We start from the raw sequence: 16,602 nt of genomic DNA, 5'->3' as shown, positions 1-16,602 counted from the left end.
TGGACAATGACCCCAAGCATACTTCCAAAGTTGTGGCAAAATGGCTTAAGGACAACAAAGTCAAGGTATTGGAGTGGCCATCACAAAGCCCTCAAATCCCTCACAAAGCATTTCACATTCTTAAAATAAAGTGGTGATCCTAACTGACCTAAGACAGGGAATTTAAATGTATTTTGCTAAGGTGTATGTAAACTTCCGACTTCAACTGCACACATTGTGGATGAAGGCCCCTTATAAAGGCTGTGTGTTTGAGGATGTTGAGCTCCCGAGTTGCGCAGCGGTCTATGGCACTTCATCTCAGTGCAAGAGGCGTCACTACAGTCCCTGGTTCGATTCCAGGCTGCGTCACATCCGGCCGTGATTGGGAGTCCCATAGGGCGGTGCACAATTGGCCCAATGTCGTCTGGGTTTGGCCGGGGTAGGCCGTCATTGTAAATAAGATTTTTTTCTTATCTGACTTGCCTAGTTCAATAGGGGTTAAATAAATAAAAAATATTAACAAATTCACCTGAACTCTAGGCTAAGGGCCATATGTGACCCACCACCTAAATTCGGTATAATGCAGCAAGATTTTAAATGGTGTTTTTTACTTTAAAGTAGAGACTCAAAGCTAGAAATGTGTACATCATACACTGCAGTTGAGGAACAATGGGAAAGTAATTCTGCTTTGAAAGTTGATAAACTCGTGACCCCACTATTGAGAACATTTGCCTTGAATATTTTGGTATACCCACTGGAGAGCTCTTCTTTGTCTACACCCATTCAGCATCGTTCACACCCGCTTAAGCCTTAGCCCCACCCATCTCTTCAAGGATTCACATGAGAGGCCATGTGCTAAACAGAGTGAGTAGTGTAGTAAACAACCAAAGACTTCAAGACTAAAAGTGGCAAAAGTGTAGCCTACAATAAGGAAAAACTCCAGATAAAAATATACTTTTTCTAGTCCTTGGCCTATATCCTAATACGAATTTGGTGCAGGTTATGTTGTTCTTCACATTATCATCTCTGCTAAACACAGACTATATAAAATAAAATGGATGTTTATGTGTCACATGCACAGGATACAGAAGGTGTAAATGGTTCAGTGAAACGGTTACTTGCATAGTAGGAATATCACAAACAAAGTGTCCAGATAAAAATATTGTATAAGTATTTTATCATTATTAGATGATTACCCGACACATTTGTCTAAATTGATGGGTCACGTGAAAGAAATGCTATAACCATCCCCCAGCCACATCTTGCTAAGTATATGGGTCACTATTGTCTAGACTTGTACACATGTTCATGAAATACAATAGATGGCCGTAATCACCCCCAGACACACATACCTGGCTAACTTCATGGGTCGTAATCATCTGGCAAAGTGAAACAATCAACCAGCATAATCCCAACTCATACTACTACCAATACAAACATTGTCATAGCTGTAGTATGAATCTGCAGGTATCTAAAGCTAACCAACTAGGTTCAATGTTAGCTAGCTGACGCTCGCTAGCTAGCTAACAGTATAATAATAATAATAATATAATATATATGCTATTTAGCAGACGCTTTTATCCAAAGCGACTTACAGTCATGTGTGCATACATTCTACGTATGGGTGGTCCCGGGAATCGAACCCACTACCCTGGCGTTACAAGCGCCATGCTCTACCAACTGAGCTACAGAAGGACCAGTATGCTTTAACTTGCAATGAAAACGACTTTCACAAAATGATAAACGTATAATATCTGAAAATGTAGCTAGACTCTTACCAGTATACATGGCTGAATGAATCACGGCAGACTGGAACCCTTTAACCATTTTGTTTAGAGGTCGACTGATTAATTGGAATGGCCGATTTCAAGTTTTCATAACAATGGGAAATTGGTATTTTTGGACACTGATTTGGCCCAATTTTTTTTACACATTTATTTAACTAGGCAAGTCAGTTAAGAACACATTCATATTTTCAATGACGGCCTAGGAACGGTGGATTAACTGCCTTGTTCAGGGGCAGAATGACAGATTTTTACCTTGTCAGCTCGGGGATTCGTTTTTGCAACCTTCCGGTTACTAGTCCAACACTCTAACCACCTGCCTTACATTGCACTTCACGAGGAGCCTGCGTGGCAGGCTGACTACCTGTTACGCAAGGGCAGCAAGAAGCCAAGGTAAGTTGCTAGCTAGCATTAAACTTACAAAAAACAATCAATCTGAACATAATCACTAGTTAACTACACATGGTTGATGATTACTAGTTTATCTAGCGTGTCCTGCGTTGCATATAATCGATGCGGTGTCTGTTAATTTCTCATCGAATCACAGCCTACTTGTGATGAATTAGCACTGTCGTTGCACCAAACCTAACCATAAATATCAATGCCTTTCTTTAATATCAATACAGAAGTATATATTTTTAAACCTGCATATTTAGTTAATATTGCCTGCTAACATGAATTTCTTATAATTGTGTCACTTCTCTTGCGTTCCGTGCAAGCAGTCGGGGTATATACAGCAGTTTGGGCCGCCTGGCTCGTTGCGAACTGTGTGATGTCCATTTATTCCTAACAAAGACCGTAATTAATTTGCCAGAATTGTACATAATTATGACATAACATTGAAGGTTGTACAATGTAACAGCAATATTTAGACTTGGATGCCATCCATTAGATAAAATACGGAACGGTTCCATATTTCACTGAAAGAATAAACTTTTTTTTCTTTTCGAAATGATAGTTTCCGGATTCGACCATATTAATGACCAAAGGCTCGTATTTCTCTGTGTTATTATGTTATAATTAAGTCTATGATTTGATAGAGCAGTCTGACTGAGCGATGGTAGGCAGCAGCAGGCTCGTACGCATTCATTCAAACAGCACTTTTGTGGGTTTGCCAGCAGCTCTTCGCAATGCTGCAAGCATTGAGCTGTTTATGACTTCAAGCCTATCAACTCCCGAGATTTGGTTGGTGTAACCGATGTGAAATGGCTAGCTAGTTAGCGGGGTGCGCGCTTATAGCGTTTCAATCGGTGACATCACTAAGCTCAGACTTGGAGTAGTTGTTCCCCTTGCTCAGCAAGGGCCACGGCTTTTGTGGAGCGATGGGTAACGATGCTTCGAGGGTGGCTGTTGTCGATGTGTTCCTGGTTCGAGCCCAGGTAGGGGCAAGGAGAGGGATGGAAGCTATACTGTTCCACTGGCAATACTAATGTGCCTATAAGAACATCCAATAGTCAAAGGTATATGAAATACAAATGGTATACAGAGAAATAGTCCTATAATTCCTATTATAACTACAACCTAAAACTTCTTACCTGGGAATATTGAAGACTCATGTTAAAAGGAACCACCAGCTTTCATATGTTCTCATGTTCTGAGCAAGGAACTTAAACGTTAGTGTTTTTACATGGCACATATTGCACTTTTACTTTCTTCTTCAACATTATTTTGCATTATTTAAACCAAATGGAACATGTTTCATTATTTATTTGAGGCTAAATTGATTTTATTGATGTATTATACTAAGTTCAAATAAGAGTTCATTCAGTATTGTTGTAATTGTCATTATTACAAGAAAACAAAAATAATAATAATAAAACAATCGTCCAATAAATCGGTATCGGCATTGAAGAATCATAATTGATCGACCTCTAGTTTTGTTTGTAGCTACATCTTCTTTGGCCAGCATTGTGCCAAGTCACTTCGGTTCACGCTGACCGTGTGCAGAAAGTAGCCCACCACAACCTTCCCAACTTATCTGTCGATAGTGCCTGCTAAATTCAGGGCATCAACGTTCTTGAGAAAAGTCGTAAAATTCCCGATGGCTAAAGTTATATCTTTCAACGCCTAGCTTCTTGAAACGGGTCACATATTCAATCAATTCCAATATGGGCATGTTAATTGCATGGCAGATAATAGATGCACAACACAAGAAATGTGCATTCTTATCAATACAAGAGACGTTTGGTTTCTCTTAACTATCATGTGATTATCTGAACAATGGAGCGCCTGGATCCCAGTGGTCCCAGTGATTCCACTGGATCCCAGTGCCAAAGAGCCTTGGGTCACCATAGTGACATCCGTCAACAAGCTGTTCACAGCTTTCCTGCTGTCAGCAAGGAATCTTATGCATTCAATGGGGGACACATGTCTGCTTTGAGTCATAATATTGTTGCTAACCTAATCACCTACACTAATGCTAATGCAAATGGACTTCTGCTCTTCCATAATACTGTTTATACCAAGCTAACCTCTGACCCTCCACTTGGCACAGGAATTGCAGGAAATTAGCTTTAAAACCACAATATAATTACCTGAGCTACATAGAGAAATGTGTAGAATTGCATGAAATTGACTTAAAAACGCAAAAATTCCTCTACACCAATAAGATTGGGACTACTAAAAATCTCTCAAAAATGTACCCATTGCCACGCCCCCTGCCAAGCCCACCACCTAAGCCCCTTTTTGATCCCCAGAAAATGTTGGTGTGTGGGTGTTTTTTTATTTTTTTATTTAATCAGCGAGAGGTCCATTTTTAGGGGGATTCTTGCACTGAAATTATATTGAATTCTACTTATATAATCACACTATACAAAAAAAAAAACTGGTTCAGATTCATGTCCATAGGGGGAGTAGCAGGGGAGGGTGGAGCAGTAGCTGAGTAGTGGTGGCTATTCAGCCGCCTGATGGTCTGAGGGTAGAAACTATTGACCAGTCTTTCAGTTTTTGCCATGATGCTCCTGCACTGCCTGTGTGCAGTGATTGAAGTGGGGAGAACAGGGCATGGCTTGGGTCCCTGATGATCTTCTTAGCCTTCCTGCGACACCTGGTGTTGAAGATGTCCTGTAGGGCAGGCAGTGTGCACCCAATGGTGTGTTCGGCTGCAGCATAAAGTTCAAATGCCAAGACTCCAAGATCATAGAGTGCTTTTGAAATCTGTAGCCTATCTCTGCTGCGCTGTACCAGCACAATGGGCAGTGTCCTACAGCAAGGCCCCTTTTGGTAATGAATACGTGACCCATTTCAAGAAGCTAGGCATATGTCGCAAGTCACTATTTCAACCCAGCCCAGCTCCATCAAGCCTCTTATCCATCTCTGCATGGGCAGCTTCAATGGAGACTGAATAGGAAGTAATATGCTCCCCTCAATGGATCAGTGCACTCACAGGCCTGCCTAAAGTCTCACTGTATATTTAACAATGTCTTCACTGTGGATTTAAGCACGGGGCTTGTCCTTTACCACGCTGTGAAGTGGGTCTACTTTAAAATGAATAGAGTGAATTACTGTCCATTTGCATTACCTTAGTCAGGGACTCAGGCAGGCTTAATAAAAAGCCAATATGTAATCACTGTGCAGGGTGTGGGCACGAGTGTGGAAGTGTGTGTTAATGGTAGGAAGCAGTGTGTGTGTGTGTGTGTGTGTGGCCATTCATAAGTCTGTCAGTCCTGCCCTCAGGCCCGGCTCCACAAGGGTGCTTACTCCCTCAGTTTTATTTTTTTGTCCCTATATAAAAATAGCAAAACAATTACATTGATTGAGTGACAGGCTGGTCCAACACCTGTCTCTGGATTACATCTTCAAACTAAGGGCAACCATGGCATCTAATTTGATGCTAAAATTAGTAGCCTAGTTATTCATGCATGGAAACAAAACTACTAAATAGCAGTTTTGGCTTAGAATACCAACATCTGCAAATGTGAACGAATGAATGAGAACAGAACAAAACAGTGGTACCAAGTAGTAGTCCTAGTCAACAAAATATCAGATCGATAAATGCATGACACAATCTATATGTAGGCTAGTTACATTAACAATAAACAAACGCAGTAAACAAAAGGAGAATTGAGATCCAAATAGCCTACAGCCTACTACAGTGAGATGCAGCCATGCACAGCTGCTTGCCAAATGAATAACCTTATAAAGGCAAACATGGAAAATCATTCAGCTCGCTCATGAGTTCAACATGTTGTCATACGGCACAATACACTTATGTGAATCAAATTTGAAACCACCTAATTAATTAAGCAATGCCAGCCTACCATAAACACGTTTCCTACAAGTACAGAAACGAAAACCAATAGGCTATCAAGTAAACCATAATTGAATGTATCCGTTTCTATAATGAAACATATGTACATTTGTAGCTACACACAGGGACATCATTTGGGTTCTTCATTGGAATTATATTGAATTCTGCTTATATCACACTATACCACAATAAACATAAAAGTTCAAACGCTTTTGACTATGAAGTGACAGGTTCAATGGCAAGAAATTGCCACTGCGCTCTATCAGCACCATGGACAGCGGCCTACACACTAAAAGAAAGATTTTTATAATAAACAAACAGCAAGATTGTTTCAATCTTACCTTTTCAAAAGGGTAGCAGCCTCCTTGATGCTCTGTGGAAATTCCTGAGTAATCGATCATTCCATTTTCCCTGAAATCTTCTTGTAATATCCCCCTCAAATGCCAGTTGGATTAGTTGAGCTTTCCTCGGGTGTAGCATGCCTCTTCTGTGCTGACTGAACACCTTTGTCAAAGTGGAAAATGAGTTCTCGCATGTAGCTGTGGACACCCCAAAAGTCAGTCCATGTTTCAGTGCAGTAAGCACGGTCGGCATAGAGGAGAGAGGCTCAGAGAATCGTTGCAGCATATCAAGTGGGGTCCATTTGTCCTCATCGGAGCCAGAGAGGCGGAGCAACACCAATCTCAGCTTCCACCAAATCTATTTTGCTTAGATCCAGCAATGGTTTCACCTTTTTCAACATCTGGAAAGTCATAACTCTCGGGGTCAAGGGCACACATGGCCTCCCTGAATCGTTCTGACATTTCACCGATGACAGCATCCAAGTACCGCCTCTAAGGCTCTTTGCTCGATGCGTGCATAGCAAATCCGTTGGTACTATCAACAGCTTTCTTCCAGTAAGAATAGCCATCTTGGGTGAAGGCCTTGTCTGTGTTAGCATTGGGAAACACAAAACTTTCGACATTGAGAAACAAAATGTTGCATCAGCAGTAACCAAGTATTCCAGTCATTCTCTTCCTATGAACCAGTTGTTATTCAATGAATGTTTTTGGACAGAAAACCTGTGGCTAGGGTAGGATTTAACCTGGGCTGGCTCCTCTGTTCCAAGATCATCATGAACAGTCGGAGATGAAGGCGGCTGTGGAGCCATTATCCTGGCGCCGCTTGTGGAAGGGTTTGTAGGCACTGCACACACAGCATCATCGCTGCTGGGCTTGGCGGCAGCCTCAGTGGTTTGATGCTGCTGCTGTTGCTCTCCTTCTCTTTTTTTGGGTGTACTTGGCAAAGTTCATTTCTGATATCCATTGTGGCAGATAAGCTGGTTTGAGCTAGCTAAATAGGCTAAGGCTAATAAGACTAACACTTTTTACAGTTAGCCAAGAAGCTACCTAAACTCGGTAGTGGCGGGTTGTGAGGCAGAGTTGAGTGAAGCAGCTTCAACAGTAAACTTCACAGCACGGGCCTGCCCTTAAAAATCAAAATATTACAGGTATCACATTGTTCACTTTGCCTACCACAGAGATGAGTAGCACCCCCCAGCCTGCTTTTTATGGAAACCCAAAGGACTCATACCTAGCCACCCAGTGGCTTTCCATAGACACACACAGTGGCGCGCCCTGTCCATTGTGCTGACACACTCAATCATGTAAACTTTTTTAGCTTTTTAATTGAACTAGGCAAGTCAGTTAAGAACAAATTCTTATTTACAATGACAGACTCCTTGTAAAGCTCCCCCCGGCAAAACCCTCCCCTAACCCGGACGGCGCCTGGCCAATTGTGCACCGCCCTATGGGACTCCTGATCACGGGCGGTTGTGATACAGACCAGGATCGAACCCAGGTCTGTAGTGACACCTCTAGCACTGTGATGCAGTGCCTTAGACCACTGTGCCACTCAGGAGTCCTTAAATAGGGACATAAAACTACAACTGAGGGGGCTCAAGTTGAACTGAGAGGGTAAGCCCCCTTTAGCCCCTTGTGGAGTAGGGCCCGAGGGCAGGACTGGCAGGCTATTGTATGGCCACACACACACACACACATTACTGACTCCCATTACACACACCTCTACACTCGTGCCACACTCGTGCCCACACCCTGCAAAGTGATTACATATTGGCTCTTTATTAAGCCTGTCTGAGTCCCTGACTAAAGGTAATGCAAATGGACAGTAATTCACTATTCAATTTAAAGTAGACCCACTTCACTGTGCGGTAAAGGACACGCCCCATTGTTAAATCCACAGTGAGGACATTGTTAAATATACAATGAGACTGTAGGCAGGCCTGTGAGTGCATTGATTCATTGAGAGGAGTATATTACTTCCTATTCAGTCTCCTTTGAAGCTGCCCATGCAGCGATGGATAAGAGGCTTGATGGAGCTGGGCTGGGTTGAACTACACCGGATTATAGTTTACTGTACGAGGCCTGAGACTACTGCATGGCCTACTGACTACTGACTCCTGTCTGTCTGTCTGTCTGTGAGCGAGTGAGAAAGAGATAGTGTGTAGCATGTAGGCATCACGCAACACTTGTAAATAAAGGATGTTCTAATGAAATAAGGCTGAGGTCCAAACAGCAGGATAAGCAGAACTGTATGCAAGCTCTTATTCTACAGTCCATATTGACACTGACATCATCTGCCTGAGCTGTCACATGCAACTGGCCCACCCACAACCAGACACAGCCACAACCATACACACACCGGAATGGCCGATTAATTAGGGCCGATTTCATGTTTTCATAAAAATCGGAAATCGGTATTTTTGGACGCCGATTTGCCGATTTAAAATAATAATAACAATTAAACCTTTATTTAACTAGGCAAGTCAGTTAAGAACACATTCTTATTTTCAATGACGGCCTAGGAACGGTGGGTTAACTGCCTTGTTCAGGGGCAGAAAGACAGATTTTCACCTTGTCAGCTCAGGGGATCCAACATTGCAACCTTACAGTTAACTAGTCCAACGCAATAACGACCTGCCTCTCTCTGTTGTTGCACTCCACAAGGAGACCTCTGTTACGAGAATGCAGTAAGCCAAGGTAAGTTGCGAGCTAGCATTAAACTTATCTTATAAAAAACTATCAATCATAATCACTAGTTAACTACACATGGTTGATGATATTACTAGATATTATCTAGCGTGTCTTGCGTTGCATATAATCTGACTGAGCATACAAGTATCTAAGTATCTGACTGAGCAGTGGTAGGCAGAAGCAGGTGCGTAAACATTCATTCAAACAGCACTTTTGTGCGTTTTGCCAGCAGCTCTTCGTTGTGCGTCAAGAAGCATTGCGCTGTTTATGACTTCAAGCCTATCAACTCCCGAGATGAGGCTGGTGTAATCAAAGTGAAATGGCTAGCTAGTTAGCGCACGCTAATAGCGTTTCAAACATCACTCGTTCTGAGCCTTCTAGTTGTTGTTTTCTTTGCTCTGCATGGGTAACGCTGCTTCAATGGTGGCTGTTGTCGTTGTGTTGCTGGTTGGAGCCCAGTGAGGAGCAAGGAGAAGCTATACTGTTACACTGGAAATACTAAAGTTCCTATAAGAACATCCAATAGTCAAAGGTTAATTAAATACAAATGGTATAGAGGGAAATAGTCCTATAATTCCTATAATAACTACAACCTAAAACTTCTTACCTGGGAATATTGAAGACTCGTGTTAAAAGGAACCACCAGCTTTCATATGTTCTCATGTTCTGAGCAAGGAACTGAAACGTTAGCTGTCTTACATAGCATGTTTGCATTATTTAAACCAAATTGAACATGTTTCATTATTTACTTGAGGCTCAATTGATTTTATTGAGGTATTATATTAAGTTAAAATAAGTGTTCATTCAGTATTGTTGTAATTGTCATTATTACAAACACTTTTTTTATTTTTTATTTTTTTAAACGGCTGATTAATCGGTATTGGCTTTTTTGGTCCTCCAATAATCGCTATCGGCGTTGAAAAATCATAAATCGGTCGACCTCTATTACAGAGCACTAATTATGGCCCATCACCACACAACCCACACATGCGCACGCTCACACACACTCACACCCATCCATTGTTCTGAGTTGATCAGAGGCCTGATAATAAAAGAGAGTAGCCTGAAGGTAGAGTACATCTCAAAGTAAAACTATTGGACTTCTTTCTGCTACAAACTCCCAACACATCCCCCTTTTCCCTCCCTCCCTTCTCCCTTCTTCACCTCCCATTCCCCTGCAGTCTTGGGAACAGAGTGAATCAATCTAACAGCAACATGCCACATGCAAACACAAACGTGCACTCTCACATACAAACACCAACACACTCGCTGACAGACAGACAGGATTTGTGCCTGAGGTCAGTGTTCTAAAATTGAGAGCTTAGGCCTAAATCCCGCTCACACACACACACACACACACACACGTGCCAAAATCTCATTCACACACATACTCTGGGACAGCACACTGCAAAAACCCTACTCTTCCACACACAGTCCAGCGTTAAGCTGACCTATATATAGGCCTATAGTATCACTGTGCATCTAACCTCGACATAAAACCCTGACGATCTGGAGCATTAGGCTTTTAAAGTGACGCCTCTGCAAACGGCTGTGTGGTTATTTGGTAGGGTTTCCCCATTCCCTTTGTTAATCTCTTTTCTCACAGGATCAAATCAACAGTCTACTTCACAGCTCCATTAAACAAAGCTCTGTAGTCTAGCAGGAACCAAAGACTGATGTTGATTATTCAAATGTTGTTCAAGTGTTGTAAACCACACTGGAATTGACAGAAACAAAATGAGTGTGTGTCTGTGAGTGCAGCTCACAGAGGAGATTTGAAGTGTTCGACTTTACTATTGTAGTCTTGTCTCTTTCAATATCTGTTCTGACCGATCGGCTGTTGGGCAGGATTGGGACAAGGCTGGTATGATAGCAGCTGCCACGAAACACAGATCGTGGATCAGATAACGCTATCCCCAATCCTGACCTTAACCATCGGGGGTAAAATGCTTAACTGACCATATACCAGTGTCTAGGGGAAACTTCACCCTACAAATGTTTGTTTAATGTGTGTGTACCTAACTCCCCCGGATATCAAGTACAGAGACAGGTATTTTGTCTGTCAGTGTCTTTTACATTTCTCACACAGGTTTCAGGCATGCCTAAACATGTTACAGTAGGCCCAGTGCCCAGTCAGTACACACTAGGGTTGGGCGTTATACCGTAACTCGGGTATTTTGAAATACCCTCTGCATGACTTTTCCGGCTTTGACGTTATTTAAACTTTTTACAGAAATACCTGCAGTCCACTTGTGCACTAGGTAAAACATCAAGTAGATTGCTCTCAACATTTCGCCTGTTAGATTATTTTTCATTATGAAGCGTTCTAGTTACTAGTTTCCCAAAACAGATGTTTGAGCCAGTCACATATGTTTTTTTACAAAGAGGGACAAGCAAAACGGGAGCTCTGTGAGGTGAGTCACTCCTGCAGCGCAACTTAGTGAGGTGATCAAGTTACATTTGTCTGAAATCCACTACTAAAGTTTGCCAGCTATATATCGTATAACCATTAAGTTAACTATCTACGGTGTGTAAAATAAACTCTCTACAGCTAGGTTTTGCTAACATAAGTGGCTAATGTTAGCTTGCAAGATCAAGCTTTTTCGTAACAGCAGCAGAGACAATCGCCTCCTGGATAAAGATCCTGCTGTCTAACATATGTTTTGTGCATGGTGAAAACTGCCTTTTTATATACTTGCATAACTTTATAAGCTGGGTCGTCTCTTTTAGTGGTAAATGTTTGCATGCGCTCGTTAGCATTTACCTTGCATCCGCTATGGGGATTCCTTAGTACTTGGGGATTCCTTAGTACTTGTTAGCGTGTTGTTAGTATACTGGTAAGTGACATTTTTCTTGTGGGGGGGGTTATGAAGGTATGGAAATCTGGATACCGCCCAACCCTAAAACACAGTGTCAGTACACACAACACACACACACACACAGTGGCCACTGTCAACAAAGCCAACCCAGCCCGGATCCCGTCAATATGATGATTGATGTGTTTCTGCCTTTGGTTTTACACCTGATTTTCAAGACCTGATTTTCAGGGAGAGGCTCTTGCTAACTGCCTGAAAACCTACTATCCAATGTACTAAATCTAATGCACGGATAGACTTCTGTATAGTGTATTTATGAACACGCGTTTTGCTTTTGTTTAGAGTAATATAAAAGTCCCTTTCCAATTGTGTAATTACACTCAACCTAATGACTATGTAATTACAGTGCAACTATTATGCAAATGATAGAGTGGAATAGCCTACATCTAAACAGGACACCAAGGCAATGATTGACTATACAGACCGATAGGGTTGTAATGCATTAGGACTTGAAGCCTGCCGAATCCCTATTCATTCACCATAATCATCATTCTGATGTGTCCTCATCATCCCAGGCTGAGAGAATCAGACCCACACAGCAGCTGTGGAGGAGGCTCACTTACAACATGTAGAATAGAATAGAATAAAGAACATAGAACAGACATTTGCTGTCACTGCAGGAAAGAAGTATGCACCCACAACATAAGAAGGAAGATAAATTCATCCACAGAGAAATAATCATGCATTTTCATTGGCTCTGAAATAATTGGATTTCCTGGGAGTGAGCAAATGAGGAAAGATTATATTGTGACATTTGCATGTAGCCTAGTCACAACTGCAAGTGACAATATGCAAGATAGCCTTCTAGTACAACATGACACATTGATTGCACATGACTCATGCGATCGTCTCATACCTATAAGAAATCACAGGTCATTACCTATCTGACATTGCTAATAGAGGAATGTGTAACATGGGAGACTTGCATGTTGCACATGAGATTTAAGGCTATGAATTAAAATCTGCAACTCAAGACGTGGTAATATGCACTACAGCTCAGCTGTCATGACCGATACAGGGTGTGTGTGTTCACTCTCCACCACACCATGATGAACTGTGAAGTGTCTCCCGTGCATGTTGTCACACACAGAGAGAGAGAGAGAGAAAGAGAGAGAAAATACTCTAGACAAGGGGACACATTCGGGGAGATACAATGTAACCGCATCGTGTAATAAAAGGCAACAAACATTACACGTACTTTCCAATGACCTCACACAGCTCGTACACATCTTCAAACAGTACGTCGTCGTCCGCCATGGTCCAGCGAGGCTGGGGAAATAATTCCCCCCAAATCCGTCCTGAAACGTATGTTCCAAAGCAAATAATCACAACAAACTGACGTTTTTGTGAATACAAACTGTTCTGCTCTCTGTAGCCTAGGCTACTTGAAGCGTAGACTAATCACCAATGAGTTGGGAATAAAGCTTCCCCAATTCCAATGGGTTTGAAAAATATTTTTTCCCCAAAACGCTGCGTAGCTGCGGTGGTTCAACTACGGTGCGAAGCTTCAAGGCAACGTGAGTTTTTCAATAATCCCGTTTACGGTCTTCGGTTCTGCCCCACCTTGCCCAGGTTTCCCGGTTTCCTATGTAGGCTACTCCTCCTCGAAGCCTACGGTGGTATTGTAAAACGTTATAATAAACAACTCGAGTCGCGTGCCCTGTCCGCTGATCCACATTAGTCAACCGTCCAGAACGCACGTAGGCTACAACCCGCTGCAAAAACTACAGCTATACTCTGTGTATCTTGCAGAGTTCATCAACAAAACTAACTATTTACTCAAAATACTGTTTAATGTAAATAACACATACGTGTAGTCTAGCTACATTCTTCACATCCCAAAAGAGGTGAAAAGGTTAGTTTCGTCCCCCTTGAAAAGCGCGCATGGGTCCCGTGCACACGCGACTCGATCGGGAAGGTAAAACTATTAACTGAAAACGGGCTTCAGGGGCGTGCCCTAATCCTCTCTCTCTCGCCCTTTCACTTTATCGTTGCTCCAATTCTCCTCTCTTCCTTCGTCGCTCCTCGTCCAGCATAGCCAAGCTCCTCCCACCCAAGGTTATGAAACTGCCCCGCAAACCACCATTATGGTTCCGCAGGAGCGGCTGCGTACCGGGATCCCACAATTGCAACACACGGTGCTTGAGCCAAGATGACGTAGCAAGAGCGCCTTTGTGGTAGTTTTTGAGTCGCAGTTTCCAGATTCACTTTTAAATAACAATAAATCACAACAAGGAGTACCTTTTCAAAGTGCAAATGACACCACAGCATGCACACGTAGACATGTAAACCTGCAATATGCAACTTTTTTGGCGACACAACCAAATCAACATAGAAATGTGTCTTATAGATCTGTCATTCTCATTGAAAGCAAGTCTAAGAAGCAGTAGAGCTGTTCTATGTGCACTATTTCTATGCTTCCTCTGCTTAAATTAAATTTTTGTGTCTTTTACATTCGGTTTTGTACAACAGCTGAAAATAAATATTTTTGGTTATGGAAAATATATTTCACAGCAGTATTAATTATTTAACTCAAACAGAACTCATTCGGTGCTATTGAATGGCAGTAGTGGTGTGTGGGTAAAGTCTCAGAGGAAGGCAAGCCAGAACAAAATTGCCATATTACAACCTATGTGTTGTGATAATTGCGTTATTTGCTCTATAACTGTTAGGTAATATGCCTTGCGACCGTGATAAATAAGCTTAAGGCCGAGACAGTAAGAAGACACAGTGGCAGAATAAATTCAAACACACTTTTGTTTCATCACAAAACCGGAGAGCATCATCTGTCCGGTGGAGTCCACAAAGCATTTTGCATGTAACAAACAGTTACATAACCTACAGCATGATCAAGCAAGTTAGTGTTTATGACATTTTTGGACTACCAAACCCCTATTGATTTAGAACCACGGAGAGTTACAGCAAGTCGCAAAGAAAACAGGAGCTCCACTATTCCAGCACCATTTCAACTTCAACATTTCAACATCATCAAATCACCTATGCCTAGTCTAATATTGTGACAACTAAAAGATACCAAAAACAGTCAGTTAAATATGATGTGGCTGTCCATGGTTCTGATATATCTGTGTGTTTGTGTTAGTATGTGTGCGTGCGTGCGTGCATTAGTGCAATCCCTTGACCCTTTTTTTTTGGTGTGCCAGTACAATTCACAGTTCAGCTCACTCAGTTTATCTCAATGCTGATTGGTTATTCTTTTCTGCTTTTTGTTATCAAGGGAGGCCAAATGCTTTCTGGCTTCCCTTGCATTCAGTGCTACAGGCGGCAACAATGCCATACTCTTCAGGACTACACAGCATCTGATACATGGGCTACACATACAGAGACAAGGGGGCGCTGTTTCACGCACTCGGATGCTTTGTCTGGTGAGATACATTCAGCCTCTGCGAATTGAAGGAGAAAGATTAAATATAAATAATTTTTGTCTCTCTTTCTCTGTGGTTGCCCATGCTATAACCGTGCTGCCAATTCTGAATTGATACTCATTTGGTGGCAAGACAGGTAATGTATACCAGTGGAGGCTCCTCAGAGGAGGAAGGGGAGGACCATTTCATAACAATACAAATGGTAAAATATTTTAAAATGTATTCCTTTTAGATACAACTATACTAAATATAATCACGTCACCAAATAATTGATTAAATAACACTATTTTGCAATGAAGTTCTACAGTAGCCTCAACAGCACTCTGTAGGGTAGCACCATGGTGTAGCCGGAGGACAGCTAGCTTCTGTTCTCTGGGTACATTGACTTGAATACAAAACGTAGGAGGCTCATGGTTCTCACCCCCTTCCATAGACCTACACAAGTAACTATGACAACTTCCAGAGGGTGTCCTCCAGCCTATCAGAGTACTTGCAGCATGAACTGACTTTTGTTGTCTACCCAATCAAAGGATCAGAGAATTAATCTAGTACTGAAAGCATAAGCTACTGCTACCTAGCACTGCAGTGTGGTGAGTAGTTGTCTCAAAGAGAGAGAAAGACAATAGTTGAACAGCTTTGAACAAATTCATTTCTTCCAAAATGCTTTCAGTTTCACTTACTTGGCCAGCAAATTAACCTAGCTAGTTTAGCCTAATGAAACACCCTGCTCAAAGAGATGAAACACCTTGCTCAAAAGGATGCTATGTTAGCTAGCTGGCTATGACTTTCCAACACAACACTGGAACTCTTCCAGGTCAAGGTAAGCTTTTGGTTTTATTAATTTACTGCCACTGGGGCCCGCCGGTGTAACTGCTTACTGGCTTTACACTGTAACGTTACTGCATGATTGTAGAGAGTTTACTATTGCGTTAGTTCTATTAGCTATCCTGACTATGATGTTACTTTAGCTAATATGGTGACAACAATGTAGGCTGTGTGTAGTGGTTTGGCTTGGAAAGGTTTTTTCGCCCGTAACTAATGTCTTGTGCATTGAAGTCCACATTGAAGTCCACAAGCGAAGGGAAAAGGTGAGAGGAGGAGAGAGCATAGCAATACAACGTTGCTTCAGTATGATGTGTTGGATAAAGGAATAAAGACAGGAGTTCAATAGCCTTGTTCATGCATTGTACAAATCCATACACGCGGAGTCCGGGGAACAGTCTGGCTAGTTGATTACCTATCAACTAGACATTCTTTAACAAACGTGGCTGCTATGAAAGTGAACGGTGTATTCATTCT

At 42.0% G+C, this 16,602-nt stretch overlaps 1 protein-coding gene across 18 annotated transcripts in view; it reads right to left on the bottom strand.

Moving 5' to 3' along the window:
• Positions 1-13,936, bottom strand: part of caska (calcium/calmodulin-dependent serine protein kinase a) — a 221,074-nt gene extending 207,138 nt beyond the window's left edge. For 7 of the 18 annotated variants that reach the window (XM_052522137.1, XM_052522138.1, XM_052522129.1 and 4 more), the window contains exon 1: positions 13,119-13,933. In XM_052522137.1, the coding sequence (XP_052378097.1) occupies positions 13,119-13,177 (59 nt within the window). In that variant the 5' untranslated portion in view covers positions 13,178-13,933. Of the gene's footprint in view, positions 1-13,118 lie in introns of all 18 variants that reach the window. The other 11 variants (XM_052522123.1, XM_052522131.1, XM_052522140.1 and 8 more) reach the window with 5 other exon arrangements.
• Positions 13,937-16,602: the final 2,666 nt, after the last annotated feature.

Source organism: Oncorhynchus keta, chromosome 7 (genome assembly GCF_023373465.1).
Source record: "Oncorhynchus keta strain PuntledgeMale-10-30-2019 chromosome 7, Oket_V2, whole genome shotgun sequence".
In the NCBI taxonomy this organism is placed as follows: Eukaryota; Metazoa; Chordata; class Actinopteri; order Salmoniformes; family Salmonidae; genus Oncorhynchus; species Oncorhynchus keta.
The sequence above is the reverse complement of the archived record's forward strand: the minus strand, read 5'-3'. Positions and strand labels throughout refer to the sequence as shown.